At 44.5% G+C, this 19,182-nt stretch overlaps 1 protein-coding gene across 1 annotated transcript in view; it reads right to left on the reverse strand.

The window, feature by feature from the left end:
* LOC115658956 overlaps positions 1–19,150 on the reverse strand; it is a 44,370-nt gene extending 25,220 nt beyond the window's left edge. Inside the window, exons 1-2 of the mRNA XM_030578546.1 lie at positions 19,109–19,150; positions 1,499–1,607 (exon numbers count right to left, since the gene is read on the reverse strand). Coding sequence (XP_030434406.1) covers positions 1,499–1,568 — 70 coding nt within the window. The 5' untranslated portion in view covers positions 1,569–1,607; positions 19,109–19,150. The remainder of the gene's footprint in view (positions 1–1,498; positions 1,608–19,108) is intronic.
* Between the last annotated feature and the right edge of the window lie 32 nt (positions 19,151–19,182).

Below are 19,182 nucleotides of genomic sequence, written 5' to 3' on the forward strand. Positions count from 1 at the left end.
GGAAGGTTGTGCAGGTCGGGAAGGGCTATCATTGCGGTATCATGTCCCGGAGCCAAAGGGTGGAACTTTCCGCTAGCTCTCAATTTCCTAATTCACAGTAGGTTTACTACTAGAGAAAGCCCTGAAAGATTTTTTCTTTTAAAATAATAAGCAAGTATCTCTTTGCCTCAATAGGCCCTGAAGTCCTATCACCTGCTCACAAGCAGTTGGAAATAGAGATGGTGGCATAATTATTACAACTTTCTTCCCGCTGCCTTTCGACTCAGATATGCCAAGGTGCACAGCTGAGCACTTTGGCCCCAACCTAGGAAACCTCTTAAGCACATGCTTAACTTTAAGAATTTGAGAATTCTCACTGATGTCAATGAGTGGTGTTACTGAGTTACATTGTCCTGCTCATCTAGGCCGATGCTCTTATTCATCATGGACTGTGAGCACAAAAGTGTCCCAGACTGTAATGAACACCTCCGCTTCCCAAGAAACCCAAACATAGGAAATAATCGATTTGCCTCCCACAGCAGGGCTGGGATGCAGAATTCAGTTGCTCTCGGTGTCTATCACATTGTTGACATCTCTCTAGTACTAAGGTACCCAAGGACTGTATGAATATTCTTATAGCTGTTGCCTCTGCAATGCCTTATCATTTGTGGTGATATGAACCTTAATATTTTAGAGATAGGCAGGAACATCACAGTCGAACCTTACCAAATTTTTAGGAAGTTTGGGTTCCAATCAGATTCGAGATCCAAATATCCCAATTAATACCATCTCTGGTGTTGATGGAATTATAGAAAAATGAAATCATAGAATCATAGAGGTGTAGGATCTCAGGAAGTTATCAAGTCCAGCCCCTTCACTGAGGCAAGACCAAGTAAACCTAGACCACCCTTGACAGGTGTTTATCCAACTTGTTCCTAAAACCCTTCAATTATGCTTGTGATTTCACAAATGTGACCATAACTTCAGGTGAGAAATTAAGGAAAAGGTGCAGATGAATTTTTAAAGAAGCGAAGGGGGCAAACATCCTTTAGTAGCAAAAAAAAAAAAAAAAAAAAAAAAAAAAAAAAAAAAAAAAAGGAGAGCAGAGGAATAAAAAGAGTATTAGATTTTGGCAGAATCATTCCTGCAGTGAATGCTTTCCAGGTGGTTCCTCACTACCATAATGAGTGCCGGAGATAGAGAGAGAGATCAGCTAGAGAGAGGCATATATCAGTGGCTCTTTAAAAATAAGATACACAGGAACTATGACCATGTCCTTTCTATGTGTTCACTAAAGAACCTGACACATTTTGGGTGACTGTTACTATAATAAATATAACAGTAACTAAAGGCTGGCAATTTAGGGAGTTATTATGGCAACAATCAAATTAATTTTGAAGTGATGTTTTATTATAGCATTTCCGCCCTGGAGAATGATTTCTGTAGAGATTTGCTTCAGTAATAGCCATTTGGGAAAATAATATCTGGGGTGGCTTTGCACCCTAACAATAGTACTTACCAATCAAAAGAAGCAAACCCAGCCCTCTGTGGAGAGATGTCATAGTTGCGAAGGTTCCCTTTGAATCCATGTCCACTGTCAAGTCTACGCACAACAGCAAAGTAGTTAACTGCAATATCAAAATATGCCAAACTTATCCTCAGGAGATTAGGAAATAAACAAGACCCCCATTCAAATGACATGCCTTTTAAAAGATACTGACACCAGCTGACCCTCAGGAAACTGTGAAATTAATTATCAGAAACTGGCCTTAAATGCATTAAGGAACCCACTGCCTGTTGTGCTAACCGGACAAAAGTGCTAGACTATGTGCAGAGATCAGAGCATTAGTTATACTTGGGCTGTCATGGAATTCCTTTAGCAAACAGCCTATCCCTCATTAAAGAAAATAACAGGTTACATGGAAAACAAAGGCAGCTTGTCCTACCCAGTGTAGTACATACCTCTGAGTTCTCAATCAACTCTCCTCATTGTGTGTGAGGTTGGAAACGGCACGGCACAAGAGGTCTGCTTTTCACTGTATAAATCAGGGTGTGGATCTTAGAGTCTAAAACAGTCAGTTGAAATTATAGGATGGATGATGAGTGTCTACCACACCTATAATCACTGGGAACGTCAGGTAGCAAAAACATGTCGATTTGCTAATTGTTGCTGTCTCCCAGATATATACAGGAAAGGCATCGAGTTCTAGTGAAGGGCCATATGGAATGGGCAGGATTAAATCAAAGGAAGGGCATAATCTCTCTGTCCCATGCACAGATCTCCCAGTGGCATCCACCTAACATCTGTGTGAAGAAGAAGAAGGGGAGAACAGAGCAGTGCCTTGTGGACAGCCGGTGCTGTTTTCTAATGTAGGTATTTCTGACCCAGAGATTCTGCTCCCAGCCATGTTAAAGCCAATATACTGAAGCACGTAGCTTTGAAACCAATGTGGAGGCACCAGCTGAGATCAGAGTACAGCCCTACTTTACCACTGGGTCAGTCTTCCAAGCCATTCCTGGGAAATTCCAAAGAGTTATCCTGCTGCCTTATTCTCTTGCATAATCTCTGACCGAGGGGGATGCTCAGGTTTTCCCTCTGCCCACAGAAGACAGATGTGGGAGAACAGCATCTCATCACATAACGAATGGATTGCTGACAACCCCTAGCATGGAGTGGGGGGGGGGAGTGGGGAGGGGTCAATCAAAATGTCAAAATTCCAACCAGCTTTCATTGCAAAGATTCCTTGAAGTGTACAAAGCACATTGAAGGCATCTCTGGAATCCCAGTCCACTGAGAAACCAGAGATTGATTCCTCCATACTCCAGAACTTCTGCACAATAGAGCAGTCTTGTAACCCACAATTTTTCTTTCATCTCCTCTATCTCGCTAAATTTCCTATAATGTAACTTTACTGGCTTCCCGATCTGTTGTTCCAGGGCTAATTTCTGCAGGCCACTCTATTCCATAATCTAACATTCCTAGGAAATTGTTCACAGCTGTTAATTAGGAGGCTTTGTGTATTCATTGCATGCTCTAGGTGTCTGAGGAATCACTGCTGGTGTTGGATTTGCAAGGTCCTTGGAGGAAATGTATCCTGGTAACTTCCATCCACCTCCACAGGGATTTAGTACCAGATATGGAATCTCATGACTTTGACAGAGGTCTCTGGTCTTGTGCTGCCTCCAAGCTAAAGGGTTTTCATTGTCACTTTGCAGATAAGATATCTGGACAGTTGCAAGTTGTTATAATGAAAGCATTTGATGAGGGATGGATGTCACATTTTCTTTCTGCCCCTTTAAGATTTTTACACAGTATCAACACCATGGTACTCAGCAGCAAAGCAAACAAAAGAGCATAAAGGCTCCTAAGCAAATGAGATTTACATTCTCATTTCCCATGCAGAAAGAAGGGTGACTTTGGTGCCCAGGTTCGAGGATCTTTTTTGGTTGATTTTTATACTATTGTTGTTCCTGGGGGAAAGTGCTACAGAAGAGGTAGGTTTTACACTTAGGTCTGTCAAATTATGTGCTATATCAGGGAAGTGGAGCACGAGTGTGTGTTGAATTATTGTTCTACTGTGCACTCAACCCCTACTTTCTCTGGATACCTGACATTCTCTAAGCATCACTTTACATGTATAGCAGCTATTTCTGTACTCACGTGACATCACTTTAAGTCACACACGTATATCTGTCTGACTCAGAATTGTGTGGGACATTGATACTATAAAGTGACTGGCAGAACACCCCTCCTAGCACCACCCAAATGACAGAGATGCTGTATTTGTAAATAGCAGAATTCTGTAGATTCCCTGGTCAAAGTAACACACTTAAAATCATAAATATGGTAATGGAGCTTTAAAATTGCATCTGTGCCACACAAAGGAAGCATGTTTGTGCAGGAACTCAATGCTTTTCAATGGAAACCACCCAGTAGGGCAAGAAAATTCAGACAGCACCGGGTGCTGCCTGCAAGAGCCCTGACAACTATTCCTCATTTCAAAGCATGAGAAGCTGAAATACAAGAATCAGGAAAGGACCCACTCCAGCAGAAAAATCAGCACTGAACCTCCGTCAAGGGCCAGCTATTCATCCCAGCATATGGGACAGAAAGGAGTCAGAGCATCAGGATCAGCTGCCTGCGTCAGTCAGGAATGTACTCATCTCGAAATAGATACACAACAATCACCACTTCCTTACAGGAAAGATAGCGCTCCCACCTGCAGGGACGGACTTTTATGTTCAATTCATGATCCCCCAAGTTCACTATTCCTGTTTATGTTCTTAAGTGGCCTGCTGGGTTATTCTAGAATAACTAGCACCCAGCGGTGGTGTCTGACATTGTACTTAGAGCCGGATCTGATGCACATCTTGTGAACACCTTTCTTTTCAACTTCACCGGGTGTCAATATGGGCCCTTTTTTACCTATTCTAAGTACCCGGTGTGAGGGAAAATACAGTGGGCATACAACTTTGGCCAGGCTTTTATGCCTAAACTTTGGATAAGCTTGTTTCTAGGCTGTGTTGAACTTTGGTTCAGCTGGTCTCTGTGTATAAGGGGAAGAAAGGAGGGGGACAAAGTGATGAAAGAATGAAGGAAAGTTGCTTCTGTGTGTCAAGAGGTAAAAGGAGTCACAGTGGAAAATTCCCAAAATGGAACAATGGCTTTCCTGTATAAAGGGCATGCGGGGGCAGAAAGATGTGGTCAGGGCCCCAAAAAGAGGAACTGGAATTGGATAAAGGGGAACCAGGAGATCTGTTAAGTTACAGCAGCTGAGCTTGCTTTCGGGACTACAGAAAAGGTGTTAGAACAGACAAACCACAGACTTGACTAGAATTGACAATAACAGGAAAAACCATAAATGGAAAGGTAATTGGTCAGCCTGCTTGTGATTAGCATTGTATCCCAAATAAGGCAATTAAAATGTGTCACCAGCATGCTACATTTTGCGGTTTTAACCTTTATAAGCTTGGTGAGAATTGTAGAGAGTAGAGCAGCTTGCCTCTTGCATGGGGTCATGCTGTCTCCCTCCATATATGCTTGTGTGAAATAAAGGAACCTCAGTCAGTCTGATCTAAAATCAACCATGTGGTCAATTTTCCATAACACTGGGCAGTAACTCAAGTATCATTGCATGGTACCCATGGGAAAATGAGATCTAGATGTAGGTATCACACACCAATGCCCAGGGAAGAGAGAATTGAACTGGAGACCTCCCGAGCTAACCACATGACTCTCTACAGCTTGAGCTAAAGAAATAGGCACAACTTCCCATGCTACATCCCTCCATCCAAAAGTAGAGAGCAACAATGGGGATAGCACAAAGACAAGGAAGAAAATAGGGAGTGAAGGTGGCTTCAGTTGTGGAGCACATAGGGTGATGGGGTAGAATAAGGATAGAGAGGGGGTAGGCAGATGGGGAGTGGTCCAAACCACTGAAAGCAAAGACAAGAAGCTGGGGGGGAGGGAGAAGAGATTTTAGCCAAATTCCCGTGGAATTCAGTGGATCCAGGATTTTACCCCTGGACATGATGTGGCAGGCCAAAGGCAATCAGTGGGCTAGTAGAGAGATTCATAGTGGGGATGGACACGGTCCAAGAGACAGACAATCATTACGGTTGACATCCTCTCTTGCATCCCCAAAAGAAAATAATTAAGTGTATTAAAGACACCTTTTCTCCCTTACCTTAGCTGTGAATATTGCATCTACCTATGGCTCACGTTTTCCTTCATTGGCATGAGTTGCTGGCATATGCAGTGTATGTGCTAGATATTTCTGGTCCAATATGCAATGCCAGGCTAGGTGCTGTAAAGGGAAAACAACACAAGGGTGTGGCAGTATGTTATCCACACCCTGCAGAGGCTAGCGGCTGTTACAAAAGGCTTTGTTTATGTTGCTAATTTAAACCAATATTTTGTTGGGATTTATTATCATAAATCAGAGATCTCTTTGCTTTGGGAGGCCTGTGGGAAAGCAGGTGAGCAACTCAGACCATGGACAAGTGCTCATACAATATACCAAGATGCCACCGGCAAATGTGTTTTTTGCTGGCAAGCAGGGTTGGCAAATTCAGCAGAGACCTGACTGAGGAGCTCTTCCCCCATCAGCCATAGAGTTGGTCCTGCATGGACATGGTGGGATGGGAAACTCGCCCTGCCAATAACTGTGCTCTGCTTACTCTGTGGGACGAATAGTCAGGACCAAATCCTATTTAACTCCATGGGAGGCTCTCCCTGGACTATAATGGGATTTGGGTTGGGTCCAAAGAGAACTGCCAATGTAGCCCTTTTTGTAAACTCCAAATCTCTCTGGAAATGTCCATTTGACTTTCTGTTATCCAAGTTATTGTGAAGAAGGAAAATGACATAGCCTAATGTCTTTTACAGTTCAGATTTGCTTTGTCAATGGCATTATCTGAATCATCGTTGGTTGAACTGGTGGCATCTTTTCTAAGTCTGCTTGGGCTGTGCACCATTCCACCAGCTTTACCGTGTTTGCCAGCCAGAGCATCCCAATGCCAGAGGGCAAAGGGTTTGTAGCCCCCAAATTTCACATTCCTGCATGTACCTCAGAATCTGACACTACTGCAGTCAGTCATTTTGTATGTTCAGCCACTACTAGCTGGAACCCCAACATTACATAGCTAGATATAGTTTTAGGGCCCTGAGAGGCAAGACCATACAGTTTTGCTATTGGAATTGGATTTTGTGACAGGCAGTTAAGATTCTATGAAAATAGAAGAAATGTTTGACAGCCAACCTTGGTTTTCGGCACCTCTGACATGTACGTTTTCTTATTGTTGTGATAGAAATGCTTTGCTGATAAGGTGAATAATGAATTGTTATTGGCTGGTGCTCGGGGAATCATTTAGCCTATTAGGTGCTATTATGAATTATGTGCTTTGTTCAGAGAAAATTTATAAAAAATTTAGTCAGAAAGCGTGATTTGGAGCAGTCTGAGGAAGCTTTTCTTTGGGCCAGGGTCTGACACTAAGTTCTCCAGCAGCTAGATGGAAAGAGGAGCCCCCTGATGCCTGTCTGCTGAGTCCTCTAAACCATTGTGACACACTATACCTCAAAATAGCACCCTGTAAGCCCCATATTCATCATTCATATATATGAAATATATTTCATAAGTTTGCTAGTGACATACAAAGGCGGCAAACCACTCCCAGAAGGATGCTCAGTGATCACTAATCTGCAAGGGAGTTGTGATCAACGGATTTACAATTCAATGAGGGCTGCCCAAGCCCTGTGACTCAGCAAAGGCCACCAGGACGTGCCTGGGCTAGTATTTTCCAGGCATATGGACTGAAAGTATAAAATAAGGGACAGTGCATCATGCCTTTGCCTTTCTCCTCCCCCACTTATGCTGGAAGCAACAGAACGTAAGAAAGACAGACGATATCAGCTGAGGAGACTGGTCCAGGTTTAAGGGAGAAACCTGTGTACTATGGACTTTAACATCCAGTGAGATGAGAAAATTGCTTGATCTAAATATTGCCTTGTGTAATAGGGTTTAAGAATAAGATTCTGCGCTCATTTTTTATTTCCTTTGGTAACTATCTCTGACCTGTTTTGCCTACCACTTATAATAACTTAAAATCTACCTTTTACTCCTGACACTGCTTGGAGAGAAACAGTCAAGTTACCACTGCTTTGGGTTCTTAAAACCCTGGGTGACAGCTCACTGGTGGCTATATCAGGTCGCAAATTTCAGCTGGCCTGACTGGGTCAGTGTACCCCAATTCACTTATGTCATAATCTGTAACAGATGTCATGTAAGATACCCCTGGAAAACCAATAACACATTGATCATTAATATTCCTGCATGGTGTATGTGCAGTAAATACCCAACGGCCTGTACAAATGTGAAGGAAATAAGGGACTAATATGTGTTTGACCCAGACAAGTCTGGGGAATCTTTAAAGATTTTAAACCATGATTTGAGGATGTCAGTAACTCAGCCAGAGGTGAGGGGTCTTTTACAGGAGTGGGTGGGCAAAGTTCTGTGGCCTGTGATGTGCAGGAGGTCAGACTAGATGATCATGATAGTCTTCTCTGACCTTAAAGTCTATGAGTGGGTGAACAGGTTTTTTCCAGACAAAGGAAAGGCCAATGCCTCCACCCAGGTGCAATCACAGACAACTGGCAAGCACAGTCAAGTGGACCTTCACTGGCATATGGGAGGCTGCAGAGGCAGATCATCTGGCATTGTAGAAAGCATCAGTGGGGAAGAACCCACCATGGAACCTTCTCCATAAGGAGTCTCAGCAGTTAGGCCATGGACAGAGAGAACCATGGAGACTGAACGTCTCTAAAATAGGCCAGGTCCCCTCTAAGACACTGAGACTTAGTGCCGCATTAAAGCCAAAGACTGGAATCCAGAGACCTAGATTCTGTTCCCAGCTCCGTCACTGACTTGCTGTATGAAGTTGGCCAAATCACCCATCCTGTCTTTCCTCTTCTGCTCAATGAGGGTAATGAAATTTATTCCACGGGCATATTCAAAAGCTAAAGACATTTGCATTGGTGAAGCACTGTGATGGAGAGTGCTAGATATAGGTGCAAATTACCTCCAGGGCCTAATTCATGAAGTTTTTCTGGAGTCTGGTAAAATCCATTGCATCAGGAAAATGAAAATGGAGTTATTTCCTAAAGCCATTTTAGAAAGTTGTTCATCAGCCACCACCAGTTCACAGGTAAATCAGCATCTGAACCTATCAAAATAAAGGGAGTGAAATGAGAAATGGAAGTGATGAATATTTTGTGTCCTGCTAACCCCCAAGTCTTTTTTTACAGTGTGCAAAAGATATATAAGCTATTTCCCTCCATCCAGAGAAAAGGGATGTTGTGCGAAGGCAAATACATTCCTCTGCTGAAATGTCCGTGGAAAAGCAGAACACCAGTAAATGTACAACCAGGGCCCTAGTGCAGTCTTGGAAGGGACATATTATGGACACAGTAACTCTCTCAATCCCTTTTTAATCTCTTCAGAATTGTACAGATCTAAAACCTGTTGTGACTTGGTGAATGATGGGAGTCTCCCCAATTCATTCAAATAATGCTTTGTGAACCTCTTTCCCTTGTGCACTGAAATATCCTTTGCCCCGTACATGCAAACAAAGAAACACACCTAAACAAACAAGCAGGCTTGTGAGTGTCTCAGTTAAGAACTTAATAGGCACTGAGTCAACCAGCGTTTTTCCACATATCCCATTTCATTCACCAGTGGATGAAACCTGCTCTTAAATCTTCATGCTAACCCTGACGGAAAGGGCCATTGCAGATAAGCCAATGCTTTTCCAAGGCAAACTCCTTGGCTGCCTGAAAGAAGCTGGTGATCAAAGTGTTAATTCATTTGCTACTTTTTCTTTCTCATGCCCCATCTTAGTCCTACCCTCTGCGAAAGCTTTTCTCTTAAAATGTGCCACCTTGGCTAGCATTGGCATATGTCCACCCATGGTAGCAGTGGAGGGAGTTCCAGTGTAGATAAGGCACAAGTAGCCTTTTAGCCCTTACATCACAGAGTCTCTTAATGACATATTTCATGTTAGTCTGTGAACAGCCAGGCTGTCCAATATATTGTCTTGTCGTGGTGTTTTAAAATTAATTGCATGTATTATATCTGCAGGCCTGAGATTCTGCTCTGATGGTATAAACCGGAGTAGCTTCAATGACTTCATTGGAGCTCACCAGAGAAAACAAGAAATCAGAATCAAGCCCAAAGCGTGGTATATGCAAGGCACACATCTGGATATTATTTCACTGTCCTTGTGTGTTTTGTGTGCATTTATTATGGACATCATATTAATACAAAGTTTTCTGTTTTAAAACAGGATTCTATTTGTTCAAATGAGCAGCTCTTCTTGTTTGCTTGAGTGTTTTTGGTTACAGTGAGGAGCATGTGGGAGGGGAAAGCTTGTTGAAACACAGTCTTGAGTGCCTCAAACCACACCTAAAATCATGCAGGGTAACTAACATGGGGTGGGGGCTATCTGCCTTTTATGGTTCAGAACTGTCTTTAAATGTAAAATCATCCAAGACCAGCAATCTTTGCCATCACGCAGTTTCCCATGGTAAAAGAAGTATTTCAGGGTGAAGAAAGATTTGATTCCTCCTGAAAATCTGTGATAAGTCTGTCTCTTGTAAATGTCTCTACCCACCACCTCTGTGTAACAGGGTAATATTAATATTTCTTGGTTGCAAAGTGTAAGCAAGATCCCAAGGTGTAAAGATTATCCCCATTTTACAGATGAGAAAACCAAAGCACGGCAAGCTTAAGTGATTGTCCAAATCATGCACTGAATCAGTGGCAGAACGAGGACTAGCCCTCCTGATTCACAGTCCCCCTCGCTAACCTCTAGACCGCATTGCTTCTTTGTCTGTTTATTTCCCATCTGACTCCATTATCTTTATCTCCTCAGGACTAGGTGCTCTGGGAATTATTCTGAAGTCACGGCCAAGAAGATCAGGAGGAGAGCTGCAAGAACCAGTTTGGATCAAATAAGTTCCAACCAGAAAATTCATCCAAAAAGCAAACTGAACCCCTCCCAGGCTGAAGCCCGGCTGGTGGTTAAAACAATCTTTTTTTGTTTGTTTTAAGGATCATATTCATGATGCAGTACAGTGAGGTTAAAAACCATCCGCTTTTGATACTCAGACAGTCCTTCCCTCCCTGAATGACCAACAATCGCCAGGGTATTAAATGAGAAAGAACGTCACAACGTCTCATTGAAATGTTAAGTAAACTTCCACCAGCAAGATTGCCCTATAGCGCTGGAAAGTCCCATGGAATAGTATGCTCTGACTTTTACCGCTCCTATGCCATGCATCACTGCAGGTGCTTCATGCAGACATTCCTATCATTTCCATGGCCAGGCAGGCAAGAAGTATATTCAGTTGTAAAGGTCACTGAGGGCCCAATCCTGCTTCCCTTGATACCAGTCAGAGATTGGCCTCCAGTGGGAGCAGGCCCTTAGATGACACATTACCAAGTCTCTGTCCCCACGCCCTGTGGAGCTCTGCTCAGAGGTGAAGGCTGTCCCAGGATAACCACATGGGTACACCACTGCCCACCTTTGTGGGTAGGGCCCCTGTGATGCAAGGTTGGTCACAGTGACTGCACATTCACCCCGGGGGCCTGGAAGGCATCAGCCACACAGCGTTCTTACGGTGCCACTCCCTTGCCAGCGGCTCTGGCATTTTCATTTCATTACAGACTGACTCCTCCTGAGGTGGTCTGCGGTGCAGCCCCCTCCAGCCTACCCCGTGTAGGGAACCCCGCAGAGGTATCGCCTTTGGGGACTTGGGCAGAAGGAACACTCCCCGCGGTCTCTGATCCAACTCGAGTTAGAATTCCCACAGCCAGATGCAGATGGGAAGGGGAGGTGGTGACAGATCGCTCTGCCTGTAAGATAGCTACACAGCAGGTGCCATTATAAACTGGACATATAGGTCCCCCCTGCCCTCAGTGCAAATTAACTGGGGCTGATATGTTGTTCCCTATTCTGAGCTACAGGGAACACCAGCCTTAGTCACTCCAAAGGCACGGCTGCCTCTGCCACTGCATGTTTTAGTTTCAAGTCTCCTCTGTGAGTCAGTGCTTTGCTGTTAGCTGTTACTCAGCTAGTTCCCTCATCCCCCATGAAGCAGGAGTGACACCTTGCGCTCTAATGAAGAAATCTGATCATATAAACCCTGCTGTGATGGGTGCTGTGCAACCCTCTAAGGGAAGCAGGTAGCCCATGGGCTTATAAAAACCTAGCAGATACTTGCTCATTCAAAGTTAAAACCCTAAATCCAGCCTCTCCTTCCTGCCCTGCTCAGCATTTGCCAAGCCCTCACTAGCCAAAGGGCCCCAGCTGCGCTCATGCTTCCTATTTCTGCTGTGCATTTAGCACCCTGTTAAGGCACACACCTGCAGCCTATTCAGCCTCAGGCTACAGCATGCTTGCAGCTTTTAACCCTTTCCTGCCTCTATGCTAGTATGGCTGGTGATCAGCTATGCAGGGCGTACCTGAGCCCTCAGGATAGGGAGATTTTAGCTCTTTCACTGATGTATTACTGGGAAGAACTGCAAGGCCCTATGTTGTTCTGCAGAGACTAAATCTGGGCACACACAGGGAGATGGTTTGGAATTTTACAGGCCCAGCTCTGGCAGCTGGCTTCATCCCTTCCACTGCTTACTGAGGGCTTGTCTACATCAGAAAGTTGCAGCGCTGGTGAGGGAGTTACAGCGCTGCAACTTTGAAGGTGTACACATCTGCAGGGCACCACCAGCGCTGCAACTCCCTGTTTGCAGCGCTGGCCGTACTCCCGTTTTGTCTCGGGTGTAGAGGATCCAGCGCTGGTGATCCAGCGCTGGTAATCCAATGTAGACACTTACCAGCGCTTTTCTTGACCTCCGTGGAAGGACGAAGCCTCTGGTAATCAAGCTGGTCTCCTTTCCCGGTTTGCTCTCTCGTTCCCGGAACCCCGAGCAAGCAGGTCTCCTTCCCTGCGGTTTGCAGGGTGGTTCGGGGAACGCGAGAGCAAACCGCGGCGAAGCTGGTCTCCTTTCCCGGTTTGCTCTCGCGTTCCCGGAACCCCCCTTGAAGCCGCCCAACAGCGCTGCAGTGTGGCCACATCTAACACCACTTGCAGCGCTGGTTGCTGTAAGTGTGGCCACTCTGCAGCGCTGGCCCTATACAGCTGTACTAATACAGCTGTAACAACCAGCGCTGCAAAATTTTAGATGTAGACATGGCCTCAGATAAAAGCAATCAGCAGTGAGGCCATCAGGTACCTTTGTGACTCTTAATCACTAGACACATTTGGGGTAAGTGGGTTCTGTTTCTTTCTTTCTTCCTTTAATAGCAGATCCAAGAAATTTACACTGAGGACTTGCTTCTTTGTAGCTCGGACTGGGCAAGAGCTCAGGGGGATTCCTTGGTGTTGTACGAATTCTGCTAGCTAGTCTCCTTCTGACAGTCACAAGCCCCGGGGGGGAGGGGGGGGCTCACCAGCTGTTTGGGGAGAGGGAGAAAGGCAGGGCATTATGCAGCCTCTTTCTTATCTAGGACCCCAAGTTTCTTCTGCTGTGCCATTACAACAGCCCTGCGACGCAGGGCAATACTGTTCTCCTCATTGTGTAGGCGCACCGACAGTCTGAGTGACTTGCCCAAGGTTATACAAGGTGTCTGTGGCAAAGCTGGGAATTAAACCTGGGCCTCCTAAATGCAGATTAGCACCCTAACCACTGGGCCAGCCTTCCTCTCCCAGGGTTTTGTCAGGGTGTATTTCACCCAGCTGTGCACATGCCAGTTTCTCATACCATTGACAAATACAAAAGATACATCTCTAAAACACTTCCTCTCCAGAGAGACCAGCAGGCCCATGAATACCTCGCTGTGTTCTCAGCACCAGAAGAATCTCCTCTATAGCCAGCTGAGAGCTGCTTACGAGGAGAACCAGAGCTCTCCAGACGCCTACTACCAGCTGCTGAAGCCTGCCATTGGTGAGTCCCACTCTTGATGCTGGCAGAGCTGAAAGAGGCAGGTTGGCAGTTGCTCAGTGTGCCCTGTTAGGGCACTGAGAGACTCCAGCTCGGGTCTTTGTCAGTTGGGGCAGTGCAGGCATGTCTACATAGCAAAGAAAAACCAACAGAGCTGAGTCTCAGAGCTCAGGGCAATTGACTCCAGTTTGCTGGGCTCTGGAGGGCTAAACATAGCAGCAAAGATGTTCCCACTCAGGCTGCAGCCCGAGCTCGAGACTCTCTCCCCTTGCTGAGTTTCAGAGTCCGGGCTCCAGCCCACACCAAAGCATCTACACTGCTGTTTATAGCCCCACAGCCCAAGTCCCGCGCGTCTATGTCAGCTGACCGGGGCTCTGAGGCTCAGCACCACAAGTGTTTCTTTGCAGTGTAGCTGTACCTGAGGGGAGAAGGAAGGAGAGTCTAGCCGCTATGGAGACCTCTTCAGCCACCTTGAGAGCAGCACTTAGGGGAGAGATGAGATAGGTCAGGCCTTACCACATAAGGACCACTTGTGGAGAGGGGAATAAATAGAAGCTGGAGGAGGAATACCTGCTGGGTATGAAAGGAACCATTCCCCCACTTCCTATCACCTGCGCCTCTGGAAAAAAAAAATGTGATTAAGAATTGCAGTCAGCAATGTGACTGACTACCATCATCATCACAGGCAATTTTGTCCGTCAGGAAATATAGAGAATATCGGGGCTGTTCCTATAAAATCAGGACACCTGGTCACCCTAGTTGCCTCACATTTTCTTAGGAGACAGGTCAAATTTTCAAAGTGACTGTAGGAGTTTGGGGCACTTAGGCCTGTGTTCATTCACCATGGTGGTGTGTGCAAACTAGGCACTTGTGTGGGAAAAGGTGTTTCTAAGTGCCCATTCAGAAGTAGCTGAGTGTTGTTTATTTGCCAGTAATATACAGGGGTAAGCCTAGATGATCTGGTGGGCCTGTCTGGCCTGAAACTATATGACTCTATGGTTCAATGACACAAAATGTGATGGGAAGCTTTTGTGGGATCTTGGCAGCTAGACACAGCTTCTGCTTTTCTTCTTTAAAGGCGGAGCCCCAACCAAGGATCTGATCAAATTTGCTTCTGGTTATCCTGTCATGGACATAGCCACATTTACAGCCCTCAACCCAGATGAAGTCCAGGTAGGTGGCGTTTTCCATCGTGAATAGCAATTAATCCATCAGCACTGCCTGCTCTGCTAGTGCTTTTTCCTGGAAGAACAAAAATGTCACTCTTGATCCAGCAGTTTTTAGGCAAGACTTCCATTGACTGCAACAGAAAAGCAGTGATTGAAATGAGAATCTTTCCCAGATTTCAGGACTGGGGACTAAGTAGGCCCCATTGTCAGATGTGGCTACATAGCAACTGCCAGTCTGGATCAGACCCACAGTCCGCTTAGCCCAGTGTCCTGTCTCCAACAGGGGTCAGCACCAGATGCTTCAGAGAAAGATGTACGAACGCCATAGCAGGAAGATGTGGGGTAGCCCGCCCCCAACATTAGGTCTTGCCCTGCTCTCTAATAGAGAGCCGCTTAAGCCCTGAAGCATGAAGTTTAACATCCCTTCCAAAATGTTGTTCCCGTTAATGACAGTTCTGGATATTCTTAGCTATATTAATGTCCAACCCCTTTTTAAATCTTGCTCATTTCTTGGCCTCACTGACATTCTGTTGCAAAATGAGCTCTGCTGTCTAATTACACAGTGTGTGAAAAAGAATTTCCTTTTCTGTCTCCGCAAGAAAGAAGGGGGTTTTATGCCCTCAGTCATTCTCATCATCCTTTTCTAAGTCTCCTAGGGTAGCATGAACTCCCTGCACACTGATATTTTCCAGTCAGCTATCTTTTTGCTTATCTGGATATACTGTGCACATTGTGTGTATATTGCCATCGCCAGAGGATTAGACAAGAACCCCAGACAGATCTCTTATTTAAACCTGTTAGCTGCCTTGAGCTGTAGGTACCTTGGTTTGGTTTTCAATTTTAAACCAACAGATTATTTGATCAGTTTTGCATTTAAATGCAGAAATAATATAAAACTGCTGTAGTCAAAAATCAGTCAAGGCACTCTGATGGTTTAATTAACCCACTACATGGCTGAGCTGTTTTCTGCCTACAGGAAGGCCAGAATTGTCTCAACGAAGGGTCGATATTTTGGTGCATTGACAGAGCAGCATGGTGGCACAGGAGTGAAGGACAAAACAGATTAAGTCAGAGTAGTCTCCCACATAGGGGTGCTGCAGGTGTTTTAGTAGTGAGGAGCACTGGAGTAGCAGGGATATTGTAGGGAAGTCGTGAGATGCATTAGCAGATCCGTAGGTAGGGAGCCCAGAAATAGGTTGGGTAGAGGGGACATTGGCAGAGCAGAGCAAGAAACCTTAGCTGATGTTGTCAGTCTGCCATTATGTAACTTTTCTGTAAGCAGCTTGGAATTATTTCACATTAATGTACCTATTTTTATTTCTTTTCTGCTGTAGAAATTAAGCACACAAAATCTGAAAGATTTGCTAGGAGCTAATCTCCCAGAGCTGAACAATTTAGCTGATGACCCTGTGGTGAAAGCTTGGACCCAGGCACGCAACCAATCAGAGGTGAATTCTTTAGGACTCCTTCTTGTAGCAGGACTCCTGGACAAGCCACCTAACGGTTTTATAGATTTTCCATCAGGTAAGTGAATTCACAACAAAAGAGCCAAGGGTACTGGTGAAATATATGGCTCAAAAAGCTATTCATTGAGCTGTGCATAATGCTGATAAATAAAAGTGCACCTGTGATGCAGATGCATATCACAGGCTTAACTTTCATATAGTTCCACTGTACAAAATAGAAGATTACCCTTAACTGGGATTAATTCACCAGTTAAGTTAATCCAGTTCAGTTTGTGGGGCAGAGTACTAGGTTATGATATGAGAGATGTTGGGGTCCTGATCTTGCAATGGGGTCTGCTCATTGTAGGATCAGGGCTTTAAATATTAGTTTGTTGAAAATACTGCAGGAATCAGAGATTGAAAAGCCCTATTAGATCGTATACAGTCTATCACACAGTCAGCAGGATTGTCCCATACCATATTTTCCAGTGGTTTGCAGGTCTAGTTTTAAAATGACTCAGATGGTTTTTACCCCCTTCCTTGGAAATCTATTTTATATCTCAGTAGATCTCACTATTAGAATGTTTTTTTCAAATGGTGGTTATGGAACACACATTAGGAAGTAGGGCAGTTATATTGAATTGAAGGGATTTATTGCCTGCAGAGATGCAGCAGAACTGATATATTTTTTTAAATTTTTCTTTCAGCACCTCACATACCCGGAAGAGCAACAACATATGCAAAAGACCACATGTTCCAGCTTTTCTATTACATGCTTTTCCCCTTGGTGTTAACTGCTTTCTTGTAGGCTGTATCACTATTTGCCAAATATTAAATAGTAATATTCTTGGGATGGAAAGGGGAATTACAATGATTGATCTAACTGGCATGGTTATATTCAATTTATATATGTTCCAGTGTTCTTAAATGAACAAAATATAAAAAAGTGGAGCATTTAATTTCTGTTTGATAATACATTATTTCATTACCCTACCCCTGAGGGGTTTGTGAAATTTTACAGGGGGTTCTTGGGGAAAAATTCCCTAATGGCAGACAGAGCTGTCCCTAGGGACCCCAGGCAGCACGAGGCCAGCAGCCCAGAGCCCCTGGACTTCCAAGAGCTAAGCAGATCAAAGCCAGCATCTCTATCACACTGAGGAGATTTACACTTCAAGACTCCTTATAAGAAATGGAAAGGGAGGTGGATATTTTTTGCTGTTTTTAAAATGAAATAGGAAGCTAGGATTGTTTTTTAAATTATTATGAAGAACAAGTTTAAGCCTTGTTATAACGTGCGTTGTTTGCCTGGACTGCTCAGGACCTGAATGCTTGTGTAGGAGGAACTCTTTGAATTGGCTTCTTAAATCCCTTCCTGTTGTTTCACATCTGATACTCCTTGAGGAAACATAGGAGCCTTGTCTTATAACAAGCTTATTCAAAGTGATACAAGCTATGAAACTGAGACCTTGTTGCCATTTTCATAATGTAATAAAATACTGTAATGATAAATAATAATTACTGATAGGGTGTAATAAGCATGTCATAAAAATAAATGTTGTATTTCCAAGATCACGGCTTTTATAATTTATACTCAGGTAAAAGAGAAAATCCCTGGAAATATTCATTTTTAGGAAGGGGTTCGCGAGACTTGATTTTAATGAAAGGGATTCACAGGTCATTAAGGTTTGGGAATCACTGCCCTACCATCATCACAGTCAGCACTGCTGTTGGTAAAATGCTTCAATAAATGCAAAATATATGCCTAATCCTGCAAACTTCATTAGAACTGCTGACAGTTATAAGCACTACCCACAACAGTGTTTTCAGAATCAGGTCCTAAATAATTATAATTAAGTGTTGTTATTCTTCGCACGCTAAAGACCATTAGTAATACATGTTATTTTTCAGCCATCTGTGTTTATCATTAATATTTAGCACCTTTTATCAAAGCATTTTCACAACCTTTACTTTAAAAAAAGTAATTAATGTCACATCAATGCAAACAGAGGAACATCTGAACAAATATGAGCTCTCTATCATTAGATATCATGCTAGGTTCTCTGTAGGGCCCCATCTGTCTTTCTATACACAAGGCTTAAAACAGTTTGGTTTGAAGGTCTTCTAGTCAAAAAGACCCATGTTCTAAACCTGGTTCTACCATGGACTCAATGCATGGCCTTGGGAAGTTGTTTCACCTTTCTGTGCCTTGTTTTCCCCATAAAGGAAATAATCCCTACTTCCTGGGGACACAGTGGGAATTATTTTTTGTACAGCGCTCTGATAATCTTTGCCATAACTGCCAAGATTTATAGGAGGCCCCACCCACACATGGAACACTCCCAGAATTGGCTCCATTGTCTATTTTACACCCATGAAACATTTCAGTAGCAAATGTAGTGACCATTGTTTATCTTGCATTAAGTATTCCAACTGCAGAGCAGCATTCCCTCGGGATGGATCATGAGGGCTATTCAAACTTTTGTTTTCATCCCTGTGGTTTTGAGGGAAAACTTTCTAGCAGAGCAGGGGTGGGCCAAGAACATCAGCTAAATAAAAATACCCCAAACAGGGCAACCCCCTGGCACACTGCCACTTTTTACAATGTAAGGGGTTGCTTAGCAGCCTGTGTTTGGGCTCTCTGTACCTAGGCAATCAGCTCTGTCCTGCAGTCTGCACCTCAACAAATGTGCGAGGTGCCACCAACAGACGGGTGCCCCCTCCATGACCTGCAGGCAGACAGGAGAAGGCCCATGTCCCAGGCTGCTCTCATTAGGGTGACCAGATGCCCCAATTTTTGGGTCTCTCTTACCCACCTACCCCCACCCCAATGTTTCACACTTGCTGTCTGGTCACCCCAGCTGCGTACCCCTAAATAACCCTGGAGAGGCAGGGGTTAGACACCCCAACCCGGCCACCGCCTCGCTACCAGCCTGCCAACCCCCCCCCAAGTGGGCGCTGCACCCCTCCCCACCCACACTCGGGTCAGACAGCAAGGAAGCGACGCGCGCACGCGCACTACCTTTTTTTTAAAAAAAAAGGTGACTTGAGACGCCGACGCATGCGCAAATCTACTCCTTTTGGGCTATTGACGCT

The sequence above is a fragment of the Gopherus evgoodei genome, chromosome 10 (assembly GCF_007399415.2).
Source record: "Gopherus evgoodei ecotype Sinaloan lineage chromosome 10, rGopEvg1_v1.p, whole genome shotgun sequence".
NCBI classification, from domain to species: Eukaryota; Metazoa; Chordata; order Testudines; family Testudinidae; genus Gopherus; species Gopherus evgoodei.